The 23,761-nt window shown below is 46.4% G+C and overlaps 1 protein-coding gene across 4 annotated transcripts in view; it reads right to left on the bottom strand.

Annotated features, from left to right (window-relative positions):
• Positions 1-23,761, bottom strand: part of LOC138471918 (ectonucleoside triphosphate diphosphohydrolase 8-like) — a 222,317-nt gene that overhangs the window by 4,532 nt on the left and 194,024 nt on the right. For all 4 annotated transcript variants that reach the window (XM_069609790.1, XM_069609788.1, XM_069609791.1 and 1 more), the window contains 2 exons: positions 18,462-18,572; positions 3,769-3,906 (listed from right to left, as the gene is read on the bottom strand). In XM_069609790.1, the coding sequence (XP_069465891.1) occupies positions 3,769-3,906; positions 18,462-18,572 (249 nt within the window). The remainder of the gene's footprint in view (positions 1-3,768; positions 3,907-18,461; positions 18,573-23,761) is intronic.

Genomic DNA, 23,761 nt, shown 5'->3' with positions numbered 1-23,761 from the left:
GAAGGTGGCCAACACAGTCTAGGGTTGCCCTTGTGGGATCCCTTTGGGGCTCACTCCTGTAGCTGGGCAGGGACCCCCCACTTCCCATGCCTCTGCTTTTCAGATCCTGAAGGAATGGACTCACGGAATTGTCACAGAAGCTATACCACACTAAGAAGGCCAAGAGAACCACACTTGGAGCGGCTTGAAAATCATCCAGGCACGTGTGCCATTAGTGAACGGCTGACACAGTAGCAAGTGGTCTCTGTTTATATAAGCAGCGGAAGTCATGCACATTAAATAAGTGGAGACTTCTCTGATTCCAAGTGGTGGCGAGGTGGAAGGGGGGTAATTGGCTTGAAAATGCTGTTCACACGTCAGAACTATGTTAATAGGTCTCGATGAACGTGTATGGCCCAGACGGTACGTGTAAAGGTATGCTGGTGGCAGTGAACATGAAAGCAATGGAATGCGTGCATGCTGCATCCCTGGCTGGTGCCACACCCATTCATTTATTCACTGCAAAAGCAGTATTTGGTGCATCGTTGCACTGCACTTTGATAAATATCAATGTGCGATATCAGGAAAAAGGTGTTGTGCAATGGTGTGGCTTTGGCTAGACAAACTGACCTAATGTAGGGGCCACCACAATACATTCCGGGGGGGGGGGGGGCAAGTGACCCTATCGTTTATTCATTAGGCCACACGCTTTTTTGATGAGTGTTTTCAGAGGTGGAGCACTGGGCAGCACCGAACACACTGCACCCCGGGCTGTGTGAGACTTGTATCATGGAAGGGTGGCAGTCCTTCAGGCCTTTGTCCATGGCTACCATGTCAGGAGACCGCATTGAGGATGGGATTGCTAGAACTGTGCCCCGTTTGGCCCCCGCCTCATTGCACATTCTGGGGCGGCCATATTGTAGTAAATGCAGGCCCTGGTCCAAGGTAGGGTTGGGGGATTCAGAAGAGCCAAGGTGTTTGCACCCCCCACCATAGGGTGGGGCAGAAAGCCAGGCCACTTTGTCTACATTAGACCTCCGAGAGAGTAATTGGGATGGGGGAGTTATCTCAGGGGCATGACTTGGTAATGTTGGAGGGAAATCGAGGGCATTACTGCAGATGTGACCAGTGAGCTTGGCCAGGAACCTCATTGACCAGTATTAACATTCTTACAGTGACTGAAGGTTGTGTGGTGGCAAACAAAGCTCTCATTGAGCGCTAGTCACTTGGAATGAAAAGGAAAGGACACAGCACTACCGGGTTCACCATCTTTAAATCCCTATGACACAAAGTTACCATGAGGCTTGAGAGTAGAAGAAGCTAGGGTTGGCCCAGTTACATCACATGGAAACTCCATAGAGCTAGAAAGGGGACTGCTGCTCGGACAATGAGAACAGTAACGTCACTATGACAACATTAGGAAGTGGGACGGACCCCCCCCTAAAGTAAGCACCTTGCAGATTGGTTAAAGGGCCTTTTCATCTGCACTGATAGCCGGCTTGGCCCATCAGCCTTCAGGTGAAGGGGAGGAGGCTGCCTTCTGACAGGGAGCAGTGTCCTGGAGAGTGAGGAAAGAAAGACTGGAGGGAAGATAAGGCCCACTGGAGATTTCACTCAAGCCTTGATCTACATCCAAGCATAAATGCCCACTGGTTGAAGGTGGCATGGTACAGTGTGCAGGCCAGTCCTTCACCTCACCCCAATAAGAATGCAGGCAGGTCACGGCCTTCTTGCCAGGCCTGGGACGGTACTGGAGTTTGTGCAGCTCCTGTGCTTTACTGAAGCTAACAGCTTTAAAATGGGGACATTCGACTGCATTTCTGTTTAGGAGGCCTCAGAGGTATAATCCAGTGCCAGCTTGGAGAGAGAGTGCCACCCATGACAGAGGACATGTCATTTGTAGCAGAGTTGCCGTCCACAGGCTGGAAGAGACCCAGATGGACCAGGTGATTTAATGTGCTTTATAATGAGCCGTGTTTAAGCCCTGTGAACAGTTTAAGCTACAAAAACGTATCCAGTGCTACTTTACAATTAAAGTCTTCCAAAAACTCAATTTTGTGCTTGGTGGTGCTTTGGTAATTAATAAACTATATAAAAAGTGGAGCACTCGGGAGCTGGTGTGTTGGCCGCGAGGCCATGCCTGATCCCATACTTCACTTAGGATCCCGGTATTGTGCCTCTACTTGATGAGGACAGTTGTCAGATGACAGCTTCCCATCTCATCATATGGCGTATCTGCGTAGTATGCTGGACGAGTCCCCATGCTGATTCCATATCCCTGAAAAAAGCCTCAATGATGGTAAACACAACGTGAAAAACAGGGGTTTTCAGGCATGGTTCACACTAACACAAATGCGACCTAGGGGTGTTGCCAGCTCTGGAAAATATCCGGGGCTATGCTAATGTCGGGACTGGGGGCTAGCTAGCCTTTTGCTTGGAGCTCCTGAGCTTCAGTCCTGGGCTACAATCAAAAGACCTGGGGCTACAGCCCCCTCAGCTCCACCCACCCCCCCAGCAACGCTTCTGATGTGAGTTATAATATAGAGCTGGAGTCCACGTTCAGAATTAAGATCAGTAATTCTGACTGCTGGGACAGTGCCCGGAGTCCATTCAGTCCCCAAAGTTTAAAATTCAAGATTAATCCAGTACTTTTTTATGTGTCAATTATATTAAATGCCACTTAAATGCAAACACTATTCCAGTCCAGAGGCGGAGCAATTGGTACATACCGTGTACTTGCTATGTGGGTGATTGGATTGTTATTTTGGCTGTACCCTAGTGTGTAATTATTGGGTTGGTATCAGCGGTGGATAGGCCTCTAGAGAAATCTGGAGATTTCCCAGTAGGACTCTGCACCCTGGGCCTCTTCTGTGTCATAACCTATTTTATTTCCAAATATTCTCATAGGAAAAGGGTTGGGATTTCTGAAAATGTCTAATATGGAGCTACTTTGAAAAGAGCCTCTTTTGGTTGCCAGTCCACCACTGGTTAGTATACATCCAGGATAAAAAAAGTTATGTAACTTAGAAGAAAGCCAGGTTTCCAAATGGCATTGCTTGGGATTACCAACGGCCGCAGGGTCAAGAGCAAAACCCTAAGACTGTGGGGAAGGAACAGCAGGGTCAAGAGCAAAACCCGAAGACTGTGGGGAAGCAACAGGAGGGTCAAGAGCAAAACCCTAAGACTGTGGGGAAGGAACAGCAGGGTCAAGAGCAAAACCCGAAGACTGTGGGGAAGCAACAGGAGGGTCAAGAGCAAAACCCGAAGACTGTAGGAACGGACCAACTTTCACATCTCCGCTGTGCATTCCTCCTCCGTCTTCAAAGTGCTCATGCTTTCAGGCCTGCATGGAACTTTCACATAGTTGTACAAGGAATCGGTTCCCAGGGAAGTGGCCTGTTTTTAGCTGCTTAAAGCAGGAGGATGCCACAGCATTCCACCTTAAATCTCATGCAAGAGAAAACGCCTGTGCCATTGGAAGGGGAAGGAGGAGTAAGGCTCAGCGGAAATGGAAACTCTGCTCTGCGCCCCCACTCCACCTCCAGAAGGCGCTGGGTTGAGTAAATGGCTCAATCCTTGCTTTTCTGCCTCGCTCTTGCTTTGAAAATGACCCCCGTTTTGTTCTTCAAGTTTTCAGGCTACATATGGGGTCTATCTTCAAACAACTCGCAGGCAAGTGGGGTCGACTGCAACTTTATAAGTAGGAGAAGTCTGACGTACATACAACATCAATACATGAAACTAGACTCTGGTCAACAGCCGAAGATTTGCTTAAGACCTACTAGTTACCTGTTTCCTGAAGTTGATATTTTTCCATGTTTGGCCATCAAATTTGAAACCGTCGGTGAGGAGAGTCAGGATATATGTGCTTGCTTGGCAGTAACCGGGGAGATACGTCTTGTCTGCAGCAGGAAATTGCTTTACTAGCTAGAAAATCAGAAAGAGAAAGAGATCACTATTTAACATAAGCTCACAAAAATACTTTTTCATCACATTTGTTTGTATAAAAACAAAGAAAAGTGATCCCATTTTCTTTCGAAAAAAGATGGGAAAAAAAAGAGGAAGCATTGCCTCGGGAAGCAACAGCCTGCTGTGTATAGCACTAAGGGTAACAGAAGGACCTTCCTTTTTCAAGGTATCCGCTTTCCTCCCATCTGTGTCAGTGCACCTTCTCCTCTTCTCTTCCCAAAAGCCCTCGAGGTCCTCATCAGTGACTAGCAATTCATTTGATATGCAAGCCATGTCTCGCACTATTTCCTTAACGTACATTTAAGGACCTTTTCATGTTTCCTGGGGTTCAATTGAGACACAATGGCCCTCATTCCAAGTATGGCTGTCTGGAAATAAGGGTGCCGATAGCAACGTACTGACACCCTTTACGGACCACCATACTAAGAGAATGCCGGTAAGGGCTACGGATCCCCCGGCAGGCCCCATGTCTCTCACTGATGCACTGGCACTGTTAGCAAGGGTGCCAGTGTTTCAGTGACCCCATTTCTATGGAGTCCTATTACCACCACCGCTTGGGATATCCCGGTGGCACAGGGATATCAGGCGGTGGGAAGGGTGGTACAAGGTTACCAGCAACCCTGTAATGAGCCCCAATGTCTTCAAAATTGACTAGGTCTTGTGGCAGCCAATATATTGGTGACCAACTTATATCTCTGTCCCTGCTCCCAGGACATGCAGAACACTTAGAATAATGGAGTGGGATGAGATGTGCTCCAGGGCTGGCCACATGAGACACCCGGTTCTACGTCTATTTGAAGACACCTTTTTAAATGTGTACATTTTGTTCTGGTCGATATGATCTTGACCAGGTTCATCTTTTTTTTAAATTGGGTGTACCGGGTTCCCCACCCAGTGCCCTCTCTAGAGCACCTGCCCCCCGTTAACTCCTCTAGCTCCACATACACAGTTACATATCCAAATAAATGTATATGCAATTGGTCAACTTTGATCAAAAGTGCACACGTTTAAACAGGTGTCTACAAATAGACGTATTACAGGGGTGCCAACCTCTTTGGTGCCTCTTCCAGACAAAGCACAACCTCTGAAAAAGCGCAGGCTCCAAAACATGTAGATGGCTCCCACTGCACTGTGTGGATTAAACACATAATGTCAATGCAGTGGATCCGCTACGCCACACACAAGTAGAACACAGTGGACTTGATGAACAGCGCGGTGGGGCAAAGCCAAGACCTGTCCCGAAAGTAATCTATCACAACAGAATTGTAGTAAAGAGACAAAACAAAGTGAAGCAGCCATGGATGCCCATCTGGTGGAAGAACAGCTGTGACATCCCGAGCATTTGTAATAAAATAGGCTGCAACTCTCGTTGGGTTTAAACTTAGTTTTTAACTGATATACATAGAAGGCTTGCAGACAGGGATGTCATTTCATCAAAATATCCTGGGTAGCTGAAGTGACATCACATGACCCTTGACCTCTGTCAGCACAGAAAGTGATTTCATCTGACCACACACCCAAGTGACATCACTGGAAGTGATGGCACACAACCTTTCACCCCTTGACTTCACAGGAAGTGGCATCACACATAGCATTGTTCCTCAGTACACTAATAAAAATTTGGTTACGATATCACTGTAATATGATATAGATTTCATACATGAATGGATCACCATATGTAGCGTTAAAATCAGGGTGTATAGGCCCATATTACCAAATTATTGTGAATGTAAGCAGACGTCCAACACAACAACTGGGACTATTGTACATCACTTTGGCTAAACTGTAAACAGACCATCTCGAAGAGGCCTAAAACCCAAAGCGCAGACATCCACTGCCTACTAAGTGTCTGGCCACAGACTGAAAACAGAAACTGACCAACACAAGTCCAACCAGAAGACAATTAGAAGCTGTACCACTTCATGCTTTTACGCTTGGACAATACGGAAAGGGATTTTCTTGTCAATAGCAAACTTTGAACCATTGCACAGAAACCAGCTCCCGCCAATCACCCAGAACCTGAAGATCCCCCAACAATTTTCACCACGGGCACCCCACTATCCACTGCAAGTCGCTAACGGCCCTCCGTCAAAAGCTTTAAATGTCTGGCACGCAAAATCTTTTCAACAAACAAAATGTCTTTTTTTGGTTTCATGGTATAGATATTTTTCTTTCAATCGTTTAACTGCTGAATAACAGTGTTGATGTAAAACACAAACCAAATTACATCTAATTACTGTATGGTTCAACTTGGCACATACACCTAACACTGCAGTATACACGCACACATTTGCGCTCAAGGCCTAACCAATGCACAATCCTACTCTCACACAACTCTCCATCAGTGCTTCCCTTCCTTCCCAGTTACACTAGGAGTAAAATTGTCACAGCCGCCATTATGGGTGCCATTGACTACTGCAATGGCATCTATTTGGGTCAACTGGCGGCTTTACTTCAGGGCCTCCAAATTCTACAAAATGTGGCAGCCAGGCTGGCCTTGAATGCCCCCAGACTTACTCACTCCCGCGGCCTTCTCCGGTGCCATCATTGGCTCCCGGTCAGTCTCGGATAGAGTTTAAAATGTTATATATCGTTCATTGGGCCATTTATGGTACAGGGGCCTCATTCCTTCAGTCAAGGCTGACCCTCTATCAACCCAAGAGAAACCTTTGCTCGGCTCATCAGTTTTTGTTAACTGTCCCGTGTTTTCGGCGTACCCAGATGGGTGGCAGATCCTTTTTAGTGCTGCCATCCAAGTTGTGGAATGCTCTCCCTCCGCATGTTAGGAGTATCCACGCACTATCTGCCTTTCGCAGGCAGCTAAAAACATGTCTGTTCTGATTCGGTTCTCTGTGCCTCCCTCTCCAGCAGTCTACTGCCTCAGCGCCTTGATGCCTTCGGGTCTTTGCCGCGCTTTATACATTGGTTTACATTACATTACATCACAATACAAAAATAATGTTTTTCAAGAGGATATCTGCAAAAGCTATTACAGACCGATGGTATTCTCCCCAAGCAGGCTCTGCCCCTTGCAACGTGTATGTAGTTCGAATGAAACCTTGGCATGTTTAATTGTAATGTCCTTCATATCAATCAGAGAGACAACTACCTTTTAAACTTCCTTTTAATGGCAAAAGGTATCCCTTCCGGAATGCCTCGACTTGGCTGAAAACCATGTACCGGAGAACTTTTTTTAGTACATATTTGAAAGTAATCTTTGCTAAAAGATTGTTATATGCCAAATTTCTTTAATTAGTAAGGTAGTGTGTTGGTACTCGTGCATTTCAGTCCATGTCACACATGTTAACAATGCCTGGACAATGCAGATTATTAAATACCCTCCCAACCGGAACCATAGGAAGAGCCCATAGATGTAACTTGCAGGTATAATTTGAGAAATTCAGGTGTATGTCTGATATGTGAATATTTCGCCAAATTCATTTTAATTGGTGTTGATGCTAATTATGCTGTTTTAATGATGGTACAGATTTGTAACTTTAAGTTGTATATTGAAAGTGATTTTAGCAATTGCACTTTTGTATGACAACTTTATGTTGGGCACACTGCAATACATTAGTGAAAAAATAAAGAGCAACACAATTGAGAACAAGATGTTTTTAACATAGTGAAGCTACATCTTCCAAGTGGCCCCATTTCACCTGTGACACCTTGAGCCAGACCTGGCTTTTCGCTTTGGATTGTGGGGTAGGTCATGTTGCTTTCCACAGGGTTTTGACCTACAAGTCCTAGCAAGCTAAGGGATAAATCCCCCATGCATGTGTAACCCTGGGCTATTGATGGTTCAGGGGCAATCTGCGATGCATAATAGGAGGATGGTTATGGTGTAAAGCCCACTGTCACTATTCCAATGTTGTTCTTTCCTAGTGCTTTTTGATCTGCATGATCTATGTCTGCCCCCTGCCCCCTTGGGTCGACAGAGACCCTCAAGGAGCTACTGAATGTGCGGTCATCACCCCCGCTGCAATGGATCGATCAGAATGATTAAATATGCATATGGTTGAATCATATCCAGACACGAGACATAGAATAAGGTAAATATACACACACACAGGACATTTATCAGGTACAATGCTACTTTGATTCTGTTGGTGGCACAACTGACCCACTACCACCCCTCCTGGATACGATACATATGTAGTTGCCTTCCCACTACTACTAATAATAATAATAATTTTGCATTTATATAGCGCTGCGAACCCTCAGGTATCTGAGCACTGCTTATTATTACCCCTGTTGTGTGGTGCTCCTGTATCGACCTCGGAAGGATGAAAGGCTGAGTTTGGCCCTGCCGGGATTGGAACCTGCGTTAGCAGGCTCTGCCCGGATGTCAAAGTGAGTGCACTACTGGCTGTGCTATCGAACCAGTTGATAACTCTTGATATTTGCAACTACATGTGAGAGCTTTGCTGAAAAGCTACATATCTTTTGGCCATACACATGGGAAATTAGGGACAATTTCCAGACAACATGTTGATTTATTCATTTAGCTTGGAGGAGGAGGCTGCTGTTATTAACTGAGGTAGCTGACTGAGGCAGACTCTGGCACATACAGATCTCGGAGGGAGATCTGTTGAATGGATAGACCTTAAGAGTAACACTCAGTGGGTTTTTCGTCACCTCCTTTTCCAGTCTCATATTCCTTTATACACTGGATTGGCCATATTCCCAGGCTGGGGGTCTAGCAGGGGCAGTATTTATCAAAACATTTCTCGGTTCATTCGTGTGGTCCCTGAACCTACTGGTATTCCAACCCTCTTGTGAGCCCAAACCCTTCCAGAGCCTCAGGCAAGACTATCCTCTCTCAGGCTTTCTCTCAGTTGGCTTACCAGGGCTGTGCAGGACATGGTATCTTTAGTTGTAGCAAATATTGAGGACTCTGTCGTGCGTTAGCAGCAAAGGGGCCCAGGAACTTCTTAACACCTCTGTCATGGGCCGATCACAGGCCCTTCTCTCTAACAAGGATCCGTACAGGAAATCTTCCTCTTTTTCCACCTTTTTCTCCCTGCGTTCAGATCTTCTCTCCCTCTGCCACAAGGATCCACCCACGCAGCTGGACCACTGCCCTCCCTTCTCAAACGGACCTGGCTGTTGCTGTGGGTCTGACACTGTGGGTCTGACATTACACCCTGATCATCTCCGGAAGGGCTTTTGGAGTCTCAATATCCCTTTCTGTTTTACAATCCCTTCATGACTGGAAGTCGTGTTTGTTAAGCTTGGAATCGCCGCACTCCACTTATTTAACTCTCACAGGGTTGCACATGGCCTGGGGCCACTTAATGGATACTTTATCTTTACATGAAATTGCATTCGCAACTCAGCGCACTTAGCTCCACACACTCAGAACCCACAATCAAAATCATATCAACCTTTGTTCACCAAGAAAAGGGAAGCATTTATTGGTCTTCACGGCACCTCTGGTAAAACTGACCAGCATTTCCGCAAACATGTAAATACACACGTGCAAGCTCGAAGTCGGCACCCGTTACAGTCCTTTATATTGCAAGAAGCCAAGGCCATGGAAACTGGAAACGGTGTCCGTGGTCCGGTGTCCATGGTCTGAAACATGCTCGCCCCACCACCGGCCATATACAAACAATGAATGTACACATTGTTAACATATATTTATATGGGATGGCTGTTGTGAGAATCCAGAAGTTGTCTCACCCACTAGTCCCTGGGGATTTGTCATCCAGGTGGCCAGGACACAGCTATCACTTTTGGATCCAGTTCCTTGGGGTGGACCAGTGCAGGAGGATCAACTGGGTGAGTGGTTTTAGGGGAGTGGGACACTGGACGGTGAGACACAGTATCCCCTTCCTTGTAACACCTTTACCCCATCCTACCAGGTAAGATATTTAGGAACTCGGCCTCCCCACTTTTTACAACACAAACACTTTCTCACGGACAGCCCGCTATGAGAGAAAACAGACTAACACCTGAGCAGTATACCTGACGTGTCCCAATACAATGGTCAGGCGAGGTCAGGCAATTACTGACCATGAAACACACCTGACTTACATTACACTTCCCCACATGGATAAAAGGCGGAGCACGAGAGCACACTCTGAGGGAGGCAAAGCACACAAGGACACAGCAGTTTCGAGACGGCAGCTGATCGAGAGAAGAAAACCAGCAAAACCGAAGGGGATCGCAAGGAGGGAAATTTCCATTACCTGTTCGACAAGGAACCGTTACTTTCCAGAGACCTCAAGAATAGAAAGTTAAAGACCAGGAAACCAAGCTGAAAAATCCTGCATAGTGTGTCAGATACCCAGGGCCTTCCCGCGCCAGGAATCAAGGCAGGGAGAATCACCAGCTGCTGTGGTTCCGACTTTGGCTCCAAGAACAAAACAGCGTCAGTGAAATCAACACAGCCGGTGAGTTGGGGAGACCGATACAAGGCCTGTCTGTGTTGAAGCCAAGGTTGCAAGCAGAAACATTGTATGTCGAGCGCTGGAACAAACATTGTTAAAACGTGTGTGATAAGAGGCACAAGTAAGTAATGTTGAACTGCTGATGAGTGATTGAAATTTAAAGCATGCTGCAATACCTTTGACAGAGTGGTCCGGCACCGCGTGAGTGCTCAGTCGAAGGTCTCTGTAAGGTACCCAGCTGAGAAGAGACAAAAGTAGATACATTTGGTCTGAGCCCAGCTGAGGGAGATCAGTTGAAAAAGAATGAATAAATGTGAATCGAAGTGGTCCTGTGGCAGGTCAAGCAAAATCCTGCGCACAGTCAAGTCTTTGATTTTGATAAAGTAGAGAACGTTTGGAAAAGTACATTAATTTGGTCAGAGCCCAGCAGAGGGAGAGCAATTGAAGGTGTTGTGTTAAAGTGGGTCTGAAACCGGCGGTAGGGGTCCCGGGGTGAACAGTAGAACAGCTGAGAAGTTGTATAAGCATAAATATTCTAACGCCGGACCGCGTGACAAGTTGATGGTAGGAGTAGCTGAAGTAGGCCCCGCTGGTTTGGTGGACTCTTCTCCCATGCCGACCAGAGACTGTGTCTCAGAGGTCCTGGCGCTCAGTTCTTGAAGGAGACAGACTGCAAGGCAGCCTCCTTGGTCCGGAAAAGTACAAAGTATAGGATCCTGCCTCTGCCAGTAAATGCCTAACTCAAGAACCTGATAATCTACCACTGATGCTGGATCTCGTATTACCTACATTCTCGGAGAACACCTTAAGAACTACTACAGAGCCAGCCCTTATTCCTGTTGTTCTCCCCTCCCTGGAAGGGCTGGAGAAATATACAGGGAGGAGCATTGCCCATTACATAAGTACTCTAGATGCCTTGCAAGTGGGGTCTGGGCCTAATTCCTCTCATTCTGAGCTTTTAGCTCTTACTCAATTGCCAGGCCTCATGGCCAGCATTGCTAAAGAGTTACTGTTATGCACAAGTCCCTTTGATTTGGGCCTATTGGTGGACTCACTGAGCAACTGGGTGTTGGATTTTCCCCCACCCAGAGCCAATACTGCCTCACAAACAGTTGAGTCTCATAGTCCAGTTGTTGGGCCTCCGGTACCTAAGCTGGACACTAAGCTGGACAATGTCTGTAAAATCGACATACAAAGTGAGCTACTTGATCAAGCCTCACAAACTGACCCTTGCAGTAAGGAGCCGTTGATGCTCACTACTCCAACAATGGCCAATATGGAAAGGGGCATAATACCCAATACTGTCACCATGGGCCCTGTACAGGAACCACCGCCTTCCCCCCGATACATGCTCCGAAACTGGGTCAAAAAGTGATTAAACAACATTCTTCTACGAATGCTAAATTCAAGTTGGGACCTTCGCAGAACTTCCGCCTTAAAAAGCCTTGAATGCCTAAAATAGATGATCTGAGTACACATGACTTTATCATGGACCAGAGGAACTTCATAATTACCAACATTCGTAAGGCTGAAGGTCAGGAGCCCAGAGAAGCCTTGCGTAATAAGGTTCTAGCTTGGTTAAGACAGAGAACTGGGCCGGCTGAGGTCAGACTAGCCGACTTGAAGGTACTCCGCAGGCTGGACCTAAGAGACTGGTGCTCGCAACCTAATAATGATTGTGCTTTAGTGGGCTGCGGGTCTAGCACTTTACCTGATTTCTTAAGACTGTGTAAATATCTTCCCAGAGGGTCTTCTAATTGTAATATGGTTTTCTGATTTACTTCAAGTTATAGGAACTTTTCCCCTATACACTGTGGCCTTATGGTTAATGGACTTTAAGCCTCTGCTCTATTTCTGGCGTTGTTGTGTACTCCTCCTTTGGTTGGTTGATACTCTTAGGCGGACTTTTTTTTTTTACCATCTGTATAACTTGTTGTTATTTATGTTGTTTGTACTGTATGCGCCATCATGCCTATGGGTTTATTGGAGCGCTATATAAATGAAATAAAATAAAGTATAAATCTATTTTACCTCGGATGTTGGTGGGGGGGTGGAGGAATATCGGTAGAGTTTACCTACAGAGGATTTGTAGGGTTTTCGTACGATGTCATAGTTGTAGGAGTCTCTGAACTCAAAGGGTTCTTCTCAGCTAGGTTCCAAGGTGGGTTATTGTCCGCTTTCAGGAGTAGGTATTTGTTGATGACTGCCAGGTGCGCTGCTTTTTGGGCACTTAGTAACAGGTTGAGTTCAACCCAGTGACCCATGGCGTGTCCGATTTATATACAAATACATTCATGTGTAAGGGCGTATAGTAGACCTGATTAATTTTCAAGATTACAGCGTGTTGTGAAATCATGTTGTCCGGAGACCAACAAGGTGGCAAGAGCCCTTATGTATTCACGTAACTTCAGTGTGACTAATGTACTCTAGCTTGGCGTTTTTTACCTGGCGTCAATGGCAAATCAAACATAATTGTTATTAGGTGATTAGACTGGTCTGCTTTGTTGCAGCAAGTCTAACTGCGTTTTCATACTGCATTTTCATACTGTGGCATGGCTTTTTTCTTACTGGAAATCAATGGGAAGGCAAACTATAAGGGTTATTACGTGGCATCCAGTCTGCACATGTTTTCTTACTGTGGTATGGCTTTTTCTTACTGGGCATCAAAGGTAAGGAAAACATGCTAAGAGTTGTTACGTGTCTTAATCGGCCTAGAATGGGGCATTTCTTTTACTGTGGCATGGCATTTCATTTTACTGTGAATCATGGGCAAAGCAAACATAATAAGTGTTATTATATGGCCATACTGGACTACATTGACATTGCCAGGCTGAGCATATTTTCTTATTATGGTATGGCATGTTTACTGGAAAATCCAGTAATGGGGATACTGGCATATACAGACGGATCCAGCATGGACATCTTTTTTTATAGTACAATTACTGGCATTATGCACAAATCAAATGGGAGTCTGTTCATGTATGGGAATACTGGTAAATATTGATGAAACCAGAATACACATGTATGGGCACAGCCAGCATTAAAATGTTTTTATACTGGCATATAGTGGGGAAAGGTCACCACGAAAAGGCCTTGGAAAATGTCTAGTATCCATTGCATATTTGAAAAAAAAACGATTACAAACTGTGGCTTTTCACCCCGTTTTTCACAGAAAGTATTCTTTAAAATGCACCATTTGAACAAACTATTTGAAACAAATCCCTCTTGGTTGTTCCCACATTTTTGTGGAAAACGTTTATGCCCCTCCAATTAAAACATTCACCAGCCACTGCTGATCCTTCCCAAGGGACTTGGGGTTGGCCCTGCACCAGTGTGTCATTGCTGGAACCTACGGTGGTCACCAAACAAGGTGCACAGCAACCGCCTTAGGGAACCACCCACTGCCTTCTCCAGAAATGCCCTTTCCTTTACAGTGTATTGCTCTCCTGAGTCTCCGGCACTGCTGTTGAACCTGTTCTTCATTTAGGTCTTCATCCCTAGACCCCTCCCCTCCATCATCAAGGTTTTTCTGTGGGCCTCAATCCATCGGAATAACAGGAATTGCTCCTTGGGACACTTTTGAGAAGAAGACTCTTTCCTGCCAAAGACTGCCCCAAACCTGCACAACTGGAGTGGCAATACAAGGTTGGATGTCTGTAGACTTTTGGCTCTGGGCAGTACTTTTTAGGGCATTCTAATTTAATTAAAAAAATCATATGATATGTTCAGATATCCCACAGACGCTCACACTATAATGTCCTCCATCAGGAGATGCATATCCGTGCGCAACACAAACATTTTAGGATCCCTAGACATCTATGCTGAATTCAGACACATTTTTTTTACCACTTTAGAAATAATTATTGGAAAGATTCCAATGATCGAAAATAACCTACTGGGTGGCGATAAGGCCAATCATACAAAAACACTGTGCAGGGGGCTGATATATTGGTGCCATGAGAACAAGGCCTGCAAACTATTCCAAGAGAAGGCTGCCTCTAAAATCAAGTCCAATGAGTTTAGTAACCTGGAAATTACGTCCTACTACCAAATGGAAAAATAACACCAGGCCAGAAGAGTACAGCCTCAACATACAGAGGCAGGAGAATCACCCCCCACTCTCACTCCCAAGTGCTGTACCAGCTGCAAACATGATAAAGCTCAAGAAGAAATCTTCCCATAGAGCATCAGATTTAGTTTGCGCTTCTATTAAACATGCAGCACCATATGACATTAGGTGCTATTTGTACTACAGCAATGGACCTACAATATTACTTCTGTAATATATTGACAAGCAAAAACGACCACAGAAATATAGGATTTGCTTGAAAGTAAATCAGGAAATAGTTGCTGGGGTAAGTTGTTTTCATGAAACTGCATCTTGGAAGGCCTATCCCAGAACCATGTGCGGGTAGGACAATTGCTTCCAGAATTTTAGGTTGGTTTGGATAATTCTTGCAGAAAGGTAAAGCAGGTGTAAGCTTGTATTTCTTGCCCCAGGGGTTTTCTGGTGCTTTGTGTGGGTTGGATGCTTATGCTGCCTCTTCGTGGCACGGCCCCTGAGGCTTGGATCAAACTAGGCGTGTTCCTACAAAGCGTGTAGACTTTGAACATGGGCATAGAAAGAAAAGCCATTCATATGGTGACGCTTCACATTGGCCACCACTTATGAGGCATTTAAAAGAGAGAGAGAGAGGTTCAGCACTGGGTCCAGCATCCACATGCCCTCTTATGTGGGAGGGGAGGTAATCACACAATCACGCAAGCAGAGGACCTCAGACCTGGCCACACCCCTTCCAGTGCTGACTCAGCTGCCTGCACTCTCAGCCAGTGAGGGCCAATGGCAGAGATCGTCCACTCACCAGTCTCTGTGCACTGGAGGAGTAAGTCGCCGGCCCAGCTGCACCGCACATCTGCCTCTTAAATCCCTCAACTAGAGGTCGGACTGACATGCATAGAAGTCCAGCGAGGGCAGTATAACATGCGTGTGCTCTATGTGCAGGGTGCATTCAATATCGTCACAATAGAACCAAGGAGAATGTGTGTTAAGGCCATTTTACATGAGTGGATAGTGTCTCTGGTCAGCCACACAGACCCCTCTCCTGCTTCCTCTTTCAGAGGTTCTCTTTCTCACTCTCACACATTCTATCTTTTTCCCTGTCTACCACAAACCCTTGCCCCATTTGACTGTCTCATGGACTCTCTTTGTCTCATTTGTCCTTCTTTCGGCCTCATCTCTCTCTCTCGCGCTGAAAAGCACATTCAATACGATTACAAAATATGTTATAATTAATGGTTCCACGTATTACCAATTTGGCAACACATAATGCAAACTAACAGTGTTTCACAGTGCCTTCAAAATGGCCTACAACTAAATCATCTTCCATTGGATAAAGGCTACACTTCACTATTTTCCATAAAACATGAAACCGAAGAAACACTGCATCTGAAAAACCTTTTACACTGACCTTATTTAAATAGCCTAATAGGTAGAAACAGTTATTCCTAACGCACGATGTTATGCAGTTTTAATGAGTCCAGGCTACGTGAACAGAAGGAGGGCAGGAAGCGCAAATAAATAGGACATACGATTTCACCTATCGATTCGATATTCTAAGCTCCAGGGTTCTGCAATCTGCAGCTCTCAAGATGTGTTTGACTACGACTCCCATGCTCCCTCATCATTGTCTACATCTGCTGGGGCTGATGGGAGCTCTAGTCCAAAGCATCTTGAAAGCCAAGGGTTGCAGATCCCTGGTACAGGATTTCAGCTCAGACATTAGGAATCCTTATATATTCCTCAGCATAGCAATATGGCCTTGAGATCTGGAGTGTGCCGAGATTCTTAGAATCCAGGGCGTAGGTGAGGCCACACAAAGGGCTTCATTCTGGTCCTTATGGTGAAACAATTTTCCTGGAGAAGACGTCTCTTTGGGAAAAGTCTATGGGCCCCATTACGAGGTCCCCGGTCTGGCAGGCAGAAAAATTGCCAGTAATACCAGCATTGATATTTTTACCAGACATTGGAAACCAGAGTTTGCCGGCGGGGTCTCTGATCTACCGGCAGGCCTGAACTACCAGTAGAGGACGCCCCTGATGGCAAAGAAATGTCAGAATCACCGGCACCAGTACTACCTATAGGACTCTATGGAATGGGAACTTGCTGCCCGTAATATCCCGGTAATGCCAGGATATCAGGCGGCAGAGACGGTATGGCCAGTTTACCAGTATCATGCCGGAGCTACCAGCGGGATACTGGGAAACTTCTAATGAGCCCGAATTTCTGCATATTTCAATGACTTGCTGTACTAATTATTTACACACTGGTGGAGGGACCCGACATAGTGTGCAGGGCTTGTGCACTCCATGAAGCGGAATCAGTCGGTTTCCACAGGTTTGGCCTGCTTTCATGCTTTTGCAAAACCCAGGTGCAATAAGTGGAAAGTGATGGGTGATTGGTGGCCGCCACTTTTAGACAGAGTCACTGATTTCATTTCCATGGTGGAGAGGACTCTGGATTCAACACCTGGGTGTTTACAAGGGCCCAGAAATACAGGAGGGTCCATGCCCTACTCTGCACACATGCATTGGTTCACTGATTTGTCACTGCCATGCGTGGAGATGGATCATAATGTAGGGAATTTCATGGTCTCTCTCCTGGGCCATTCTGACGAGAACCAAATCCATCATAAAGTCTAGACTTCATACTCTACTCACATCGCTTGATATGATATGGCATTTATAGCGCGCCTAGACACAAGTGTATCAAGGCGCGACGTAGCAAGGAAGGGGGAACAGAGGGAAGACAAAGAAAACAAACCTACTAGGCCAGGTGTAATTCAGATTGCGCAAGCGCATGGGAAGGGGGAAGGGGAAAGTGAGGCGGGCAAGGACGAGGGGACAGTGCAGTTCAAGGGATAATAGAATGATAACAATAAATGAAAGTACAGCCAGCTGGTGGCAAGTGCAAGGGTAAGTGCAGACATTGGGTATCAAGTGCTGGTAGTGGGACTGAAGGGATACAGAAGACAGTCCCCAAGTGCGGGGGTTGCCCAGAGGCAGTGCAGGTGTGTGACTCACGGAGGAGGGGACCTGTGCCCGAGATCAGAGGGTGGCCAGGTAACCAGAGCAGTTTCAGCCAGAAATTCAGCAGGAGAGAGGAGGAGAAAAAGCAAAAGCAAAGAGAAAGGTTTTGAGGTGCTTCCAGAACCGGAGATGATTCTCCTCAAGTTTCATGGAGGTTGTTCCAGAGGGAGACCCCAGCCGAAGAAAGATTTACCACCAACTCGTTGCTTGGAGAAGCGACTGACCCTGAGGGAGTTGGAGACGGATGAGCAAAGAGCTCGAGAAGGAAGATATTTAGGAAGAGCGAGTTGAAGGTATTGAGGCCTCAGGCCTCAGAAGGTCTTGTGGACAATGCAGAGGGTTTTGAACTTAATCCTCGCAGCCACTGAGAGCCAGTGCAGAGATTTAAGTCCTGGAGAGATACGATCCCTGGGCTTGAGGCCAAGGACAAGTCTCACAGTCCTATTCTGGATGAGTCGCAGAGGGCAGAGAGTAGAAGCAGGCAGATTTAGAAAGAGGCTGTGAGCTTCTGGGGGAAGGAGAGGAAAGGAAGAATACCTCTGAGGAGGTGCAGCTGGTAATGTGACATCTTGGAGACGTCAGAGATGTGAGGAGAGAAGGAGAGTGTGGAGTCGAAGATGACCCCGAGATTTTTAGCATCACAGGTGGGAGCAGGAAGAGGGCCAAGAGAGGCCGGCCAGAGAGTGACAGGAAAGGAGGGAGCGGGTGCGCTGATGAGGCGAATCTCAGTCTTACTGGTATTAAGGTAGAGATAATTGGCGGAGCACCACTCCTGGCTGACGGACAGGCAGTCAGAGATGAGAGAGGGAGAAGAGGTAGCTGAAGGTAGCCTGAAAATGAGCTGAGTGTCATCCGTGTAGCACTGGAAGTTGGGGCCGAGCGCAGCAATGCGGTGGGCAAGCAGTGCCAGGTATAGGTTGAACTTGTTTAAATGTTTGTATTCGTCAGTTGCTTTTTTACTTATGCCCTAATAATATATCCATGAATTGCTTCTTGTGAGTATTTTAGCATTAGTTTCAGGGGATTTCTCACCTCTGTCCAGGTCTTGTTACAGAATTCACGGATGGTGGAGTTGACGACTTCCAGGGGCTGCCCATCCGTCAGATTCAGAAACTTGAAGATGGTATAGAATGCAGAGAAAGCCTGGAAAAGAGAAAACGGGTTTGAGATGTAGTTCCATGTAGACTTGATGCAGCCACTTTCAAGCTCATGGAAGATAACCGATTACCAAACCTTCAAAGACCTTCCAATTCTTTGTATAGTTTGCACAACACAGGAGGTGTCAGCAGGGGCTTCTACACTGAAACTGCCAATATGGCTGAAGTGTTGCATTTTATCCGCCACCGTCAGACAGTGAAAAGAGACCTTTGAAGTTTGCACGCCCTCCTATGCTTCACCTTTTTGAGTAGCGATAAAATATGTTATGTCATGTTAATAAGCTTTTGTATGGTTCCCATAAGACCTAGTGGACTGACTGTGCCAAGGCGCGTCTGAGTAGTTGCGTGTCAGAGTATGTTTCCAGTGCTCTGTGGGATAAAGGAGGAGGGCAAAGATGAGATAGGATATGTGCAGCGGTAGAAGGATAGAAAGAAGCAAACAGCTGGAGAGGTGTATGGGGCTTGACGGGGAGAGTCTGATTTTGTTAGTAGGGGTGTGTAATGAATGGAACACATTGTTGATGTGACGGGGAGGCTCGCCACAAATAACCACTCTGACTCTGATAGCAAATCCAAGGGTTTTTATTGATGATTTGACAGACAGATAGGCTATAGAATTCTTTTAGGGCCTACTGGGATCTCTGGGAAGTTTGGCGCTAGGGCTGTACCTCGTTCTTTACTTCCCACTGGTTTACCCCCTCCCTAGCCAGGCGTCTTTAATGGGATGTTAGTACTGCCGAAAGGAAACACCCATCTGTCTCTCTCTCTTCCTTGTACTAATTGTGGTTTCCCTAAAACGATGTCTAACGGACTCCCTAGGGGCCGTCTAGTCTTTCCCTGACCAGCTTCGTGTTCCAAGGGAGTCGTTGGGGATGGTGCTTTCTTCCACACAGTGCACCTATTCTCCTTGCACACTCGATCTTACCTGACCCTCCACCACTGGCCTTTTGATTTTCTCTTCCCATCATACTGCTGTCTCTCCGATCTTTCACTCTGCCTTCTTGCCTCCACCCTTTAATCTTTCTTCTCTTCTTACTCCTGCTCTTACTATTGGCCTAACCTCAAACTACCCCTCTACGTCTACCTCCGCTCTTCTCTTCTCTCTTTCCTCTCTCCTCTCATTCTACTTCCTTGCCTTTTGTTTTTCTTCTGTTATAATCCCTCTCTGCTCCTACCATTACTTCTATTCTCCCACTCCCTGTCACTCTTACTACTCTCTCTCTCTACACTACTGCCTCTCTACTAACTTCACTACTGCTTGTCTCTCTCTACTGCGACTACCACTCACTAGCACTTACTGCCATCCACTACTAGCAACTATCACTTCCTTCTACCACTACCACTCTACCACTATCATAACTACTACCACCACCGGTACCACTCTCACCCCCACCACTACTCTGCTACTCTACTCACTGCTTAGTCCCAAGCTCAAACACTCGGTTCAAGGTCTCCACACTCTTGTCCCACTTTCTATCTCTGGTCTCTCGTACATCCTCCTCCACCTACGGCCCACTCCCAAATAACCCACACTAAGCAACTCACTTAAACTTACTTAAATACCCCCCTTCCAGGATTGGTCCACTTACCTTATCCAATAGCTTGCCTGTCTCACGGGACATGGCAGGGGAAGGGTAAGGAAGGGCTGATAATGGATGGGAAGCCCTGCCCCCTCTTGCCACATTTCTCAGAATGGTCTTGTACTGTCCAGTAGGTAAATTCTGTCCCCTCTTCGTTAGGTCTGAGGATCGAGATAGTTTTATTTTACCATTATCTAATGGTTTAGTGGGTACTTTGCCAATAAGGCCTTTCTTTTAAAACAATAACTTCTGGCGGGCTAGTGGTGGTGTGCAGGCTCCCTTGTTGGACGTTGCATTGACTGCTAGAGCCTGTGCGGCGTCCTTATCTTTTATAGCCGTGATGTGCTGTTTGTGGCATCCCCAGGGATACCGGAACACCTCTGCTGCATGTCCCCTGCCGGTGTTGCCACTTTAGGCACTCTCTGTGGCTGGCCGGTCTGTGGCCCGACATATTCTGGGCTGCAGCGGGACCTGCTGCAGCCCCGCCGACTCCTCCTCTCTCTGCGGCAGACCTGCCAACAGGTAACCGTGGGGAGGGATGGGGCCTGCCCACATATGCTCCAGCACCTCGGGTGCGCTGGTGTGTGCTCACCTCCTCTTTTGACAGGACCTGAAACAAAACCTACCCATAATATAGAGCATTTTCTAGTTCATTGTTGTGTAGTACTGGAATTAGACAGCGTACTGTTGCGCGATGGGCTCATGATGTGCTGAAGTGTGCTCTATTCGTAGATAAGACTGGTGTCAATTTCTGTGCATAATAATTGTTCTTCGTCTATATTTGAGCTGCTAGAAAATTGGATTTCAGTGTCAAAGTTCATACAAAATCATGACATTCTTAATAGAGAGGACAACCTAAAGAGGCAGCGGAGCGCTAGACACTGTGGTCCATTTGAGCGGTGGTCTCTGGTCTAAGCGCCGCAAGGCCACCAATAGTGGCAGAAGGGTGCTATTCAATACTTTTGATCACTTAAACGGGTCTTTAGGGAGTAGTTCAACCAGTCACCATAGTGAGAGCACAGCCCTCAATCCGCCACTTATCCTCCCTGAGCTCCCCACCGCCTTTGATACATTCAAGTACAACCTTCTAATATCTACACTATCTAAACATGCAATGCCCACCCAGGTCTATAAAACCCTTTTTATTCTCAGAGTTTCAAGCCAAAGACATCAGGAATACAGCACGAAGTGCCCCTGGCCCTGACCACACTGTCTTTGCTCAATGCTCAATTTGAACACTGTGATGTTCTGGTGACTCTGTCTGTCACCAGAACATCACATTTCAAGTCTTGGGCTTTCCGTTTGTAAATAATTAGAATCTGGGCCTGTATTATAGATGTGCATTGGTGCAGTACAATTTTGCAAAGTATTTCCAGTTCGGGTAAAAAAATACAAAAACATTTTTAAACTATGTATGTTTGCAGTAGTGCGATTTTTGCCCCAGTGCAACTGTCATGCAAAACTGCACATGCAGCAGTGCAAAGTTTCTTCAATAGGGCCTCTGGCACGTGCGTCAAATGTGTTCAATTGAAGGTAACCAAAACCTTCTCCCGTAATGCATTTGCTTATTAAATAACAGCCCACCCTTGTAAAGGGAGTTTTTCAATGATCTGATGTAATCTGATCACCTTAAGCATCAAAGGCACTACTCTCCCTGCAGTCGCATAGAATCTCGCAGACCGGTCCTACTCCTCTTCTGTCATATTTCCCCACTTTTTTCAGAGAAAGGGCACATGTTCTCTTCATCTCCTTTACTTCTATGCACAAGAACCAGTGACCGACTTCCTCACTGTTATTCAGCACTGAGTGATTTGCGTTGGCCTGCTGAACAAAGCCAGAACTGAACCCCTTGGCTTCCTGCCATCCATGGCACCCAGGATCATATCTCAAAACGCCTACATTGCGGGTTGACACCGCTGTGCCAGACGCTTGTACTGGACCTTATCCACGCTTGATCTTCTGATCATCAGAGGTGACATTTCATCCAGCACTTTCTATTTTTTTGACAAGACCATGCTAGCGAATTGTCGACACATTTTTGACAGATCTTCTATTCAGAGATTGCTCTGATGAAAGCCCACGATAGCTCCCAAATGCACTGGCCTTTCCTTGTCTGCTCACTTAAAGGGAAGATTATGGGCCTCATTACGAGGTAGGTGGTAAGGGATTACCGGCACCAGTAAGGACACCGGTGCCGGTAATCCCTTACCACCCTATTCCAAGGTCCCTTAGCGGGTCCCTTCCCTAACACAGGCATTAGGGAAGGGACCCGTTAAGGGACTTCGGAGATAACAACGGTACCGCAAGTTGCGGTACCGTTATTAGCTCCATCCCCATTCCCATTGAGCCCTATGGGGGCTTGAATGGGAATGGGGAATGGTTCCCGGAATGGGGACTTACCGAGTCCTCCAAGGTTGGAATGACCAGGTAAATCCCTATTTCGGGAACCCGGACCCGGAATGCAGTAAGGGGGTAGCCATGGTGCTAATAGCACCATGACTACCTCCTACCTCGTAATGAGGCCCTATATGTCAGCATTAAATTGATCTGTTTTGCTTATAAACTCACGCTGAGTGAATATATGTGGATTTAGAATGAAGTTATTGTAGTCCTTACTAAGGTAAGTGCAATCATCTTCAGAGTTTACTCACTCAGTTCTTTTGTTCTTTTACCCAGAACCTTTCCCTACTCCCTCTCTCATCTCCTGACTGTGTACTGTGGTAAGTCAACCATAGGAGACTGACACAAGGATATGCTTAAACATAACCTAATTTGAACTGAAAGAAAACCTCCTCTAAGCCCTGCTTCTATGATGAGTTCCCTGCTCTAAAAAACAACAAACGGGTGCTTGTCAGGACGTCAAACAAATAAACTCGTTCCTCTGCCAAAAACCTAAGCTATCCTACCATCTGTCCTACCACTATAAAAGAAAGAAAAGAAGACCCAAGTCTTATCTTAGATTTGGGTTGCTCTCCCCCTGGGTTCACTCAGTGGTGGCGAGTTTTCTGAAAGAATTCGAAAAAATAAAAGTATTGTCCAGCTTATGGTTTGGTGAACAAACAAAAACATGTTTTCAACAGAGAGTCTCTTCACCACTGGGTATCGTGGTGTAGATGAGCAAACAACAAAAGAAAAACAAACATTTCTCTTAATGTTCTTTTGGCACAACAACAACTTTCTCCACTAGCCCAAATTTCCTTGATGTTTAGACCCTCCTTGGAGTGGAGGAAGAGATCCCATTGATTCTGGGTTTTACAATGAGACATATGTCAGAGACCAAGCCATCCCCCTTAAAGCGGCCATGCAGCAGGCTACCCTGCTCTGTTGCCATATACCCAACGTATGCTTGGGACTTTGCAGTGAGGTAAGGGGAAGGGGAATCCCTACTTTGACATTCCTTGTCCCCAGAGAAAGGGGGTCCCAGCCAATGGGATCCCACTTGCCCTGTCCTATAGGGAGGGTAGTGGGCTCACCTCCCTAGTCTCATAGGGGGTTGCTCCCCCCGCCCCTAGGGAGAAGGGGTGACTTCCCTGGATTCATCACAGTACTCTCTTCCCCTTCTGTTGCAACCCTGGAGACAACTTTGGGACTCGGG

Source organism: Ambystoma mexicanum, chromosome 8, assembly GCF_040938575.1.
Source record: "Ambystoma mexicanum isolate Mex_15411 chromosome 8, UKY_AmexF1_1, whole genome shotgun sequence".
In the NCBI taxonomy this organism is placed as follows: Eukaryota; Metazoa; Chordata; class Amphibia; order Caudata; family Ambystomatidae; genus Ambystoma; species Ambystoma mexicanum.
Note: the sequence above shows the minus strand (reverse complement) of the source record. Positions and strands in the feature narration are given on the sequence as shown.